The sequence below is a fragment of the Cinclus cinclus genome, chromosome 2 (assembly GCF_963662255.1).
Source record: "Cinclus cinclus chromosome 2, bCinCin1.1, whole genome shotgun sequence".
Lineage (NCBI taxonomy): Eukaryota > Metazoa > Chordata > Aves > Passeriformes > Cinclidae > Cinclus > Cinclus cinclus.
In genome coordinates, this window is record NC_085047.1 from 30,798,992 (window position 1) to 30,810,782 (window position 11,791).

Below are 11,791 nucleotides of genomic sequence, written 5' to 3' on the forward strand. Positions count from 1 at the left end.
GACAGAAGACCTGAGATTATGATACTGTCTAAGGAAGACTTATAATTATCATTTTTTTCTCTCCACAGGCCTATAAGAATTGGCTGAAAAAACACAAAGAAGAAAAGGATTTACCAAAGACTGGACTTTCACACGATCAAATTTTCTACCTCAGTTTTGCTCATGTAATGAATGCTAGTCATGTATCTTTTTCATTCTCCATTTCTTCCACACTCTTACAGTTTGTCTTTCTCAATTTTCAATCACTTTCCCCCCATTCACAGAACTGAGAATGACCCATGTTTCTATGAGATGCAGCATCTTACTTAGAAGCCAAAATTTATGTTTACAGTTCCTAACCTGTTATGGTTCTCAAAGCTAACCAAAGGCCTGTCTGCAAACACATCTTTTACAAAGCACTGAAATCCACCAAAAATTAAGTCGTAGCAGACCAACTGCGGCAGTGTCAGGGAAAGCAGGCTGCATTGCCAGCCTCTGAGTAGTTTTTCTGCTCTTGTGAGCAATCTTACACATGGAAAGTGAAATATAACTGTAAAAATCTAACTGTAAAAGTCCTGTATCTGTCCCTCCCTTCCTTCATTCACTTCTCTGTCACGGTGAATAGCTGGATGTCACGTTACTCTGAGTGACTGATAGTGGAAAAAAGAGTTTCAAATGTTATTTAAAAATCAGGAACTGGAAGTACATGCACCCATAGTTTGCTGTTTCTGTGGGAAGCTGCAGTCAATTGTGCAGCTATGCATAGCTGTGCTGCCAAGTTCCTCATGATAGATGGTTGGATTTCTGTGCTCAAAAAAAAATCACATCCTTGTAAGTAACTGTAATTGTGCAAAGGAGGAAGTTCTGTGCATTTGTTAAGTCAGAGCAGTGCATGGAAAAAAAGCTTATTGGGTCTTGGTGGCAAGATTTGCATTTTAGAGGCTAAATGTCAGCTACTCCATCATTCGTTGATAAAAAAAAGACTGCAATCATGAGAATGAAGACTTGGATTACCAGTTTAACACCAGTAAAGTCATGCAATCCTCCCCCGAGTCTCTAGAGTAGTAATGGGATTTTGTGTAAGTGCTCTCCTTTGTTGATGAGCATTTGTTGATTTCACTTAAGAAGCTGAACCTAGTCACTGAGACATCTTTATCACTTTTTTAGATGGAGTCCAAAGTTGCATAAGCCTAGCCAGGGTGGCCTAGATTTTCTATGTTCTAGACTGTGCAGTATAGAAAAAGTGCAGATGACTTGTCAGAAACTGAAATGGGGACAGAGAAGTTTAAGGAAAGGGAAAACAATCCGAAGAAAATATGACCATTGTTGTCAGCTATGTATGCACGTTTCCTTGTTTACTCCAGCACCCTCTGACCTGTGCAGAGGCCTGAGGAGCCCTAAGTCTTGTTCACAATCAAACTGACTTTTCTGTTTTGCTTCCCTTCAGGCAATGTGTGGACACCAGGATCCAGAGAAGCTCCAGTCTTCCCTGAAGACAGATCCACATAGTCCTTTGCCGCTTCGTGTCTCTGGGCCTGTCAGCAATAGCCAGGACTTTTCCAAGAGCTTCCAATGTCCCAGGGGATCCCCAATGAACCCAGACAATAAATGCCGCATCTGGTAATGCGCACGGAAGAGGAGGAAGAGAGATGTGATCCCAGGGAGAGGAAGGCCTGACGCATGAAAATACGACCGTCTCGGGGCCTCTGGGGTGACATGGTGCTCTTATTCGCTCCTTTGCCTTCCTTTTCTTGTTATCTTTTCCTCAGCATTTGATGACAGGGAAATTCTTAAACTGATCTCATAAGGAGGGGGTCTCCTGCAAGGCTCTCAGTGCTCTGTCCCAGATGTGTGACAAGACCCAGGGCAGCAAGGTGACCGGCCAGTTTCTAGTAGGCATCAGCTTGTGAGGAGTTGTGAACAGACTGTTACATTATTAGTCCCTCTGTTCCTGTCTGCTTCAGAAGCCTCGCAGTCCTGTTGAAAGGGCAAGTCAATAAACTGGAGCTGTAAGAATTGTTCATATCTTACAATAGCTCTTGGGAGAATCCTCTGGGTTACTGTGCAAAGCATACGTAACTTACAAGACAGGGAAGAATCCTCTTCTTTTCTTCTGCTAATAAATGGAGACAGGTGCTAGGAAAGACTCAGTGGCTACAATTTGTAGGCTGAAAGGTAAGTGACTTAATAATGAAGTTTACTGAAGGCCTTCTCTGCTGTTTTTGCTTCATCAGCAAAACTCAGACATAAGAAGAAAGAGGAAAGTGTCCCCATGAATGGGAGGGTAACTGGGGAGCTGAGAACAGATCCTCTCTTTTTTTTCCCAGCAAGATCCTCTTGTTGTTAGTGTCTAGGGTTGAGAATATGGTAGAGGATGCAGTATGGGAGAGTCACAAAGGTTTCTAGAAGTTTCTGAAGGTTGAACAACTAGAATTCCAAGAGCTTCTCTGGATCCTGAACCTGGTTCTCTCCCTATATTTGTAAATATTTACCATCCAAGCAGGGGAGTAGAGCTGTTATAGGACTGTATTTTTGACTTGAAATTGAATTTTAGGTATTAATTTGCTTTAGAGCAAAAGCAGAGTTAGAAGCCACATGATTTGGGGTAATGGAAGTGCCTAAAGTACATTCTTAGGACAATATAACAATTATATCTATTTCAGGTTCTCGTAATTAGAAAATTTATACAAATTTTCTAAAATTTACTGATATTAATAAGTATACAAAATACATATACCTTTTGCATACTCTTCAAACTGTTCTTGTTTATAGGAACATTTTTATTTTACTTATTATATTGGCTGCCTGGGGACTGTTTGTGGAATAGACGATGGCAAGTGGAAACATCCCTTATCAATGTAAGCATTTTAAAAGTAACTGTGTTAATCCTTTTCAAGTACTGATAAATACAGCAAATATTTTCCAAGAATGGACTGTTCTGAGATTTTGTTTTCATTAATTAACCAACATATTAATGAAGTGTTTGCTTCTAAAAAAAAATTACTTTGATTGCAAACGCTTTATCATCAGGCCTGTATTTTATTCTGTATTGATACTGTTTACAACTTGTCTGGCACTCTTAGCTGAACTTCACAAGTAATAAATTAGAATACCTCAAAATATTTTGATTTATTTCCCATCATAAAAAAAAAAAAACCAAAATTGGACTTGTGGTTATCATTACCATTTAAACAGCATATACTCGTCCTTCCCTTCAGTCATTCAATTGATTTTCTCCTAGCAGCATGTCCAGACAATATTTTTAAGATGCTAAGAGCAAATAACATTGTGTAACCCTTAGTGCATAATACAGACATTATTTCAGTGTTCTGAGACTACTTGGCTTCTGTGTTTATTGTATTTAGAAAAAGCAAAACCATGCATTTTGAGGATGCATAACTTCTCTTGTATCTATCTTGTTAAGTGTATGGGTAGGCACAGTTCCCTGGAATATGTTTTTCTTTTTCTTGTTCTTTCAGTATATGTTGAAATTAATAATATTCTGTTTAAAATAGAGGGCCACCAGTGAAATGGGTGAGTTGAATTAATTCTTATTATTAGATATTATGTTTTTACACAAAGAACATATGGGAAGTACAAGAAGGGAATTCTGGCTTAGAAAAAATTACTGAGGATTTATTGTGTTTCTCAAGAAGAAAGGAAAACACTTTCAATATGTGCACAGGGTCCTTGCCCTTATCTTCAGTGTTCTAGTTCAGTACCCTGGGATGTGGTTGGTGAAGACAACCTGTATTGTCCAGTAGGTGATCATGAAACACAGGTAGATGTTCAAATTGTTATCATTCATGATCACAGAAATTATTTCAAGCTCTATGTCATGCATTAAAAAGACCAAAGCAATCTTGAGAAGAGCAAGATCTAAGAGGAAATCCTTCACTGCTGAATTGCTCAGTTTCTCTGAGTCCTCAGGTTCCACCATATCGATCATCTCCATTCCTTCCCCTGTTGATGAGGCCACAAATGACTCCTCCATTTCCTCCCAGCCTGTAAATTAGGGAAAAAGGGAACAAAATAAGCTTTCTTCTTTTTCACTTCTTTCATACTTGAAGCCTTTTTACCTCTGCATCCCTCCTGTTTTATTCTCCCTGTTTTCTGAACTTTCAAATCCTCTTCACTGAATGTCCATTTCCTCCTTCATCTCAAGAAGCTTTTCATTCATACCTCTTTCTTCTCTCTGCTTCTCTTGTCCTTTTCTTGTTTCTGTGATTCTGATTTTGAAATATTTTATTTTAGTAGTCGCTTTTTCCTCACTCCACTTTACATCTTCACAATTTTCTCTTTTCCTGTACTTTTCCATTGTGAAAGTCACCCCAGATGCATTCTTTTATCTTTTTAGGGCCATGACTATAGCAGTAGACTGTAATAGCCCTTAAAATCTGTGACTGGAGCCTTTACCTGAATTCCACGGGTCCAAGAGCTGCATTTAAACTTGGGTCTGGGTCTTAGATCTCTCAGTTCTCTGTTTGGGGTCTGTTGCAAATATACTTATCTCCAGCTCCATCTCTATCACAGCTGTGGCTGGACCCTACTATTCTGGATCCTGACCTGCACATTGACCTCCTGGTTTGACCTTGAATATGCCTTATCACTATGGACCTGCTTGGAAGTCATGGCACTGTGTCTGACTCTATTTTCTTTCATTATTCACCCCGGTCCCCAGGGGTGTCCTGGACCTTTCCTTTCAGATCTCTGTAGGGTGTGAGGGGACAGCTGAGGCAGGAGGCTGCAGTCAGGGATGCGGGTGATCTAAGGGGCCGTAACATCAATGACTGACCTGAACTTGTGCATCCCCCATGTCCTCTGCCCCGTGTAAGCGTGGGGTTGGGCTGTCACTGCACTGTGTCTGACCCTGGTCACCATCACTAGGTTTGGTCCTGACACTGACTGGCATTCCTCCTTGAACTTGGACTTGTCTCAGCATTGTGGACCTCCCTGGTGACCTCTTGTCTGACCCTGACTGCCATTGACAGGCCTGTCCTGCTCAGGTCTGTGGGATGGCCTTGCTATCCCACTCCTTTGGGGGCTCCCTATTCCTTAGGGATCATCTGACCTCCACTTCCCCTACACATATATCTTGTCATTCCTCCTCTGATTTTCTTTTTATAAAACCAAGCTTCCGTGTCCATACCTATCTCATTTCTTGCCCTTAGCTGCTCTCCCAGCCCCTTATTTCTCATCCTCTCACTTCAGCCCATCCTCTCACCTGCTGTTGGACTGCTCTCCCCTTCCTGTTCATTGTCGGCAGTGCGAGTCATGCGCTGCATTTTCATTGGTACTGAGCAGTAAGTGGCAGGGAACAAACTCATCAGATAGATGGCAAATCCCAGGAAAATTACCAGGAGTGCATTATCCCCCATCCTATTTTGCTGTCTAGCACAAGACACTTTTGCTCCTCACTGCTTTTCGGGAAATGGAATCTGGACATAACTACCACCACGGTCTTGTTTGGGGCACATTGTGACATCATGACACCATCTGACATACAAAGGTGCTGCATGCTGTTAGGCAGAAACACTATGTAGGTAAGAAGACCCCAAAGCAAGGAAAGAGTGTGAAAGCTTTTGGGAATAATTTTAAAAACTGTGTCTCTGCTGAAAGGTAAAAAAGCGAATGAAAGGGATAGGATCATAACGACAAGACACTACCTAATGTAAAAAAATCACAATCCTGAATATTTCTGTAGCTGACAACAGACTGAAACTGAACAAAAAAGTGTTTTTAAAACTGATACAAGTGGAGTGGAAAATGTAATGAATTTCCCATTACAGTGCTTAAGCAATTATTACTAATTTGTGCTGTTTGGCTCAAACAGCCTCAGTAAAAAAAAAAAAAAAAACCAAACAAAAAAAAAACCCGAAAAAAATCCATTCAAATGACAAGCATGTGTTTTAAATGACCTCTAGATGGTGATCTAACAACATCAATGTAGAAACAACTCATCTTGAAAAGCATCTCTTTTACAGAGAAAAAAACCCATCTCGTGTCTCATTAACCCTTGCCATTGACTTTGCCAGACGAAACTGCCCACTCTAAATCTCTGTCCAGACTGCATTTTAGAACTCTGATGATGACTTTTCACCATGTAGAGGAGAAAGTAATTTTCTAGTTATTTTCAAACTCACATTTAAACCCAACTATTATTTGCTGTACCAAATTTCTTTCACACTCCTGTAATTTACATGCAGATTTATGTTAAGATCCCTTGGATTTTACTTTCTTTTTGTGCGTTTATTTTCATTTGTGTTGGTTTATTTTGGAGAGTTTTTTGTGGTCTTGGGGGGTGGTTGTCATTTCTTGTTTGTGGGGTTTTTTTTCTCTTTTCTATTATTAACAATGGTCCTTCCATTCAAGCGCTTCACACTTCTTTTATGGATGCCCAAAAGCAAGCCAGGAATTAGCTCATCAAATCAAGATAATAATTATCCTGGGCCTATGATGGTTATTACAGACTTAAGCACATGCAAGGATATTTACATTCTGATTTATAGGCATTGAGATTTCTGCACCTGGTCTTAGGTCAGCTTCAGCTTGTTGTCCAAGGCATTCAGCAGTTTCTTTTTTGCTTGCCTTGAAAAGATTTTACATTCAGCCTAGAAAGTGTTCATTAGAAATATACTTCAGGAGGTTAGAAGATCAATTTTTCAGAAATACTCATTGAGTGGAATTTTTGAATGTTACATTCAACAAATAAATAACGTGTTTGACTGTAAAATAAATTTCTTCTCCACTGCCTCCCACTGAATGGTGTAATGACGAGTTCAATACACTGGGTATCAGTAGATATATAACACTGGGGTAGGACAGAAGCTTCAACAGATCTGCATCAGAGAGGATAAGATGGAGTGGGACTGGAACCTAGATTTTTCAGTCCTGCAGAACAATTAGTAAAGCAACTTCAAGGGGCATGTTCCCTACAGAGATATCTGTATCTAAAGTAATCTGTGCCCAAATCAGCATAAGATTGTATTTCAAAGGTGTTCTTCATTTCTCACTGGGAGTGTGGGATACTTTCAGGTCCTCACCTGCACCTCTGAATTTTTTTATTTCACTAAAGTAGGTAAGTAAATAGATGCTAGATGTGGAAACTCTTACTATGACTGAGGTCATGATGACATATTCATTCTGGCATAAGCTCACACTCCTGCCTCAGCAAGGGATCCTAATGCTGGATGCTTGCTCTAACATCTTTTCCTTTGCTCACACTAGTGTTGATGTGGTTCGGTTAATAGGGTGTATTAGGTGACAAAATAATTTTCAACATGGGCTTCATTAGGCCACTTTTCTATTGGGTGAGTTTTCAATGCAGTTATCTGTGCAGTCAAACAGAGGCTACTCTGCAGTGAGCCAGCAGAAACAAATAATTGGGGTGGGACAGAGGATGGCTGGACTCCCCTTTACTGAGTGACAGACACTCAATTCAAAAGAAGCCATGGCTTGAAAAGAAACGGGTGTCTACGCAATCCTTGCTCGAATACAGAGTTTTGATTCCTGTTTTGCTTGCTTTGTGTTTATGCATGTTCCCTAGCAAAGTATATATCATTAAAATGGGAAAAGGATGAAACGCAAAATAAGAAGATTTAAGCTTTAAAAATAAATATTTAAGCATACTCTTTAAACATCTCTGAAGAGCTCTTAAAATCCCACTGCAAAACTTTTTTAAAAGAAAAATAAATATAGAGAACCAGACTGTCTGACTAATGTTTTTTTCCTCAGTGTGGTTGACAGTAATAGAATATTTACCTGACCATCTCAGACTTTGTATACGTATTTCTCTGGCTGTTCTCTGTTTTGCATGAGTGAATGCAAATATATGTGAAAATTTCAATTTGTATGCATTCCACACAATAGAGAAAAAAAAGTTGAAATAATTAAATTAATTACTTTTTCCCCCACTTCATCTCTGTTCCCAGAATTAAATCACCCTTTGCCAGCACTACCACCCCATTGATTGCACTGCATTCTTAAAATCTATCCTTAATAAACTGTTTTGTTTTAAAAACTGTTGGATATTGGGTCTAAGTTGGACATATTTTAAACTAATTTTTGCTTGGGCTCTCCTGACCTGCACATTAGTAAGCTAACCTCATTTCTTACTTCTGAAGAGGAATGACCCGCCATTCAAAAACCTCCCTTCACATGGCCTGGTCTTTCCCTGGAATCCTCATGGTCCTTTCTGTTTATTGTCACACTCACTGCAGTGGAAAACAGATTCCTGCCTAAGGCTGTGCTTTTCTAGACAGATCAAGAGATACAGGTTCATTTCTGCAGGCAGCAGAGTAGATTCTTAGTGTAGTCCAAAGGACTGCCCTTGGACTCCTTTGAAGCTGAGGCCCCAAGGTAAAAAAAAAGAACAGTGGATATGGATTCCTCTGTCCATACAGTGGCAGAGAATGAGCAGGATATGAGAAAGATGAATACGCTGAAAGAGCTGGATTAACCAGATAGAGCAATAATTTCTCTTTCTAGGGATTGTGACTCAGTATTTCACATTTTCCTTCCTTATCAAATTTTGCAACGTGACTCAGTGTGGTGCAAAGATGATGAAAATACCCAAGGCAGAACAGCATATGGGTCACTGCTCTCAGGCTGGGCTGGGGGAAGGGGATAAAGCAGACTAGTTAATGCATGTTTTCTCCCTCATCAGGTTGAAAGAGCTGGTGCATGAAATCCAGTAAAAGCAGCTCTCCGGTCCAGTGAAGCACGGGACAATTGGCAGCACCAGGAAGGTTATCACTGTCTGCATCAGATGACCCTCCTATGTGAGGTCAAAACCCCAATGGATTTGTAATGAGGAGGTGGATGAGGCTGTAAAGTCATTCCCAAGATGGAGCAGTGAGGGCCTTGAGGCAAGAAGGAGCCAATGAAGGGAAGAAAGGAAATGGACCCAAAGATCATAATCAGTGAATTTCTGCATCCTACCCCAAGGCTGTATTCCTCAGAGAAGGGGATAGTGCCAGGAAACTGAAGGCACCCCTACTGGCTGATTCTGATGCCAGGATCAGAAACCCATGGAGAATTTGGGGACACTGCAGTCTGTAATGGGAAACTCCAGAACATGACTGAAAGCAGGTTCCCTTGGGAGTCCCCAGGCCTGCAAAGCCCAGGCAGCAGTGTAGTGGGAAATGGCACAAGCAGAACTTTGTGAAGATTCCAGAACAGAAATAATAAGAGGAGAGATGTGGGACAGGACAGAGGGAACTGGCAGAGGGTTTTGTGACTACAGTCTGGGAATGACTCGGCAGCTGCAAGACAGGAATGATGGGTGCTGTGTTTGAGATGAACCAACAGCTGCAGCTCGGGCCACAGCTGTCAGTAGAGGTCTGCGGTGAAGGCATTGCAGGCAGTTCTGTATTATGGCTACTGGTGCTGCAGGGACCCATAAAGTGCACTTCAAATTCCCAGAAACTTGTTCCCTTCCGGCAAACCAGGATTTTCATTTACCTGTCATGCATTATCATCAGAGTGCTAACTAACCCCTAGTCCTTTGCCCATGACTATCCCAAAGCAGGTACTCTCCATCTCCGCTTTCTCATGCAGAATTCACAGCTTCTGAGGTCATCACTAAAAACAAAACTTAGAAGGAGGGGTCAAAAAGAGCAGAAGGGTTTTGAAATGTGGCCATTTCCCACCGCTAATACAGGATTCAGGAAATGGAAATATCTTGCTTCTTCTAAGAGCAGGTAGCAGCAGCCAGGTTGTGTCAACCCATGCAAGAGATGGGGATAACATCCTTCCCCCAAAGGTTTTGTCTATTTTATCACCACATGGAAACAACAAATGAAAAGCTCCTGAGCTGGGAGTGATGGATGATTATTTTTTAAAAAGTGCAAACTGAATTTCCACTCAGGCGTGGGTTGTATGAACACTTTCTCTTCTCATTTTCTTGTGCCATTTTTATTTTAATTTTCTCTTATTTGGACTGCTATTAATTATTTAAAATATTAACAGTAGAATCATATGCAAGATACATAGTATGAATTAAACCTGTATTGAATCTAGTATTCTTTAAGAGCAAGAGTCACCTCCACAAGACAGTCCTCACTAAACAGCTCAAAGAGCTGTTACTTTTTATACTTAGACTTACCAATTTTTTTAAAAAATATTTATATTTAAGTGAAATAAACAGTCCTGCCTGTAATTTTGAGTAAAGCAAATTCAGATACAGGAGAAGGTTCAGAGTTGGAAGCTTCCAAACCAGAACCACTCCACTGATTGCTGGGCTGTTTCTTTCAAATACATAAAGAACCTGATTACTTCATCATCAAAGGAGCAGTAAGAAGAAGCTTTAATTGTTGAGACACTGCTCTGTGTGGCCTGTTAAGCCTCACATCATTTATCCAAATATCTTTATGTCTGTTATCAATCAGCATCCATATGCATTTGAAAAATACTGAAATATCTTTTACAACAGCCTTACTATGCTTTTATTTAAACAATTTTATGTTTTTTTCTCTAATTTACTTTGCTACCCTGACCAAATGTAGGCACTATATAAGACATAAATTACTTGAAAAGAGTTTCAGCTTCTCATTATTTCAGAAAGTCACAGTTATTAAAGAAAGTTCTTAAGAAAACTAATACACTATCTGAGATTATAAGAAACACAATATGACAATATTTTGTACCTTCTGTTCTGAATATAGTTGCCTAATATTTTCTGTTGGTTAGCAATGAAATCTAGGAACTGATTTTTACAAAACTCAAAAAATCCAAGGGCTCAGTTCAACATGCACTGAAATCTTTCTCCAGAAGGCATTGCAGTGCTTGTACAACGCGAGTTATGTTCGTGTCCCATAGAATCTGCATATATCCCTACCTCTCTTATCCAGCTTTTATGATGTAGCTGCTATTTTTTTTTATCGGTGAAATGATCCAAGGCCTGTTCAGAAAAAGATACCATTTAATGACTATTTAATTAAATTAATAACTATAATTAGTGGTTATAATTTAATAAATTAATGTATATATAATTATGGCAATAGAATGGAGCCTCCAAGTGGGTGGAGTCTGCATGTAGCCAGGTTTCTTGAAAAATGACAATGTGAGGCAACTCTGCATTTGCTTGTTGAAAATACAAAAGAAGAGGAATAGTATAACAACCGTGGGAATGCAAAAGTCATTAGGTGCATTGTCAGGGCCTTGGATCCTTTTCTCCCCAGGCAAAACATCAGTGACATTGTTCCGACATGCTTTCTTTATGAATGGGCAATTATACAAGGTTCTGTCTTAATTTCTCTTGAACCCTTTCCAGAGTTGACCACATGATATAACTGTTCATCAGATAAAGTACACAAATCACTGCTGCAGTCTCTTTCCAGGCTGTAATTTGGTTTGGGGTAAATGAGGGCAGCACAGTGATAAGGTGGAGATCCAAGATAATTAGGTAGTTGGTAAGAAAGTCTGTGATAGTTCACTGCTGTCAGAGGTGTTGCTCTGAACTGCCCCTGAAGCTGCACAGGCTGTGTCATGTAGCATATCCCAGTCACTCTTACTAGCAAGGAAAAATATAAATATAAATATAAATATAAATATAAATATAAATATAAATATAAATATAAATATAAATATAGTATTAAAATAACGAAATAAATAATTCCATGTTTAAACAATTAAATACAATTATGAAGGAAATTTGTCTTCTTTAATTCTTATTATTCTAATCATTTTTTCCAAGTAGCCATTGAACATTGCTTGTTAACCTTGGTGACTTTCACTTCTGAATTTCCCATGGGATAGATATCATTCCAGTTTCTCTCTTCAGCTCAGAGAAGTTTTGCTGTTCCAGTCTCAC

At 39.6% G+C, this 11,791-nt stretch overlaps 1 protein-coding gene across 7 annotated transcripts in view; it reads left to right on the plus strand.

Moving 5' to 3' along the window:
- Positions 1 to 8,004, plus strand: part of KEL (Kell metallo-endopeptidase (Kell blood group)) — a 31,786-nt gene extending 23,782 nt beyond the window's left edge. For all 7 annotated transcript variants that reach the window (XM_062515554.1, XM_062487387.1, XM_062515553.1 and 4 more), the window contains 2 exons: positions 69 to 164; positions 1,427 to 8,004. In XM_062515554.1, coding sequence (XP_062371538.1) covers positions 69 to 164; positions 1,427 to 1,603 — 273 coding nt within the window. In that variant the 3' untranslated portion in view covers positions 1,604 to 8,004. The remainder of the gene's footprint in view (positions 1 to 68; positions 165 to 1,426) is intronic.
- Positions 8,005 to 11,791: the final 3,787 nt, after the last annotated feature.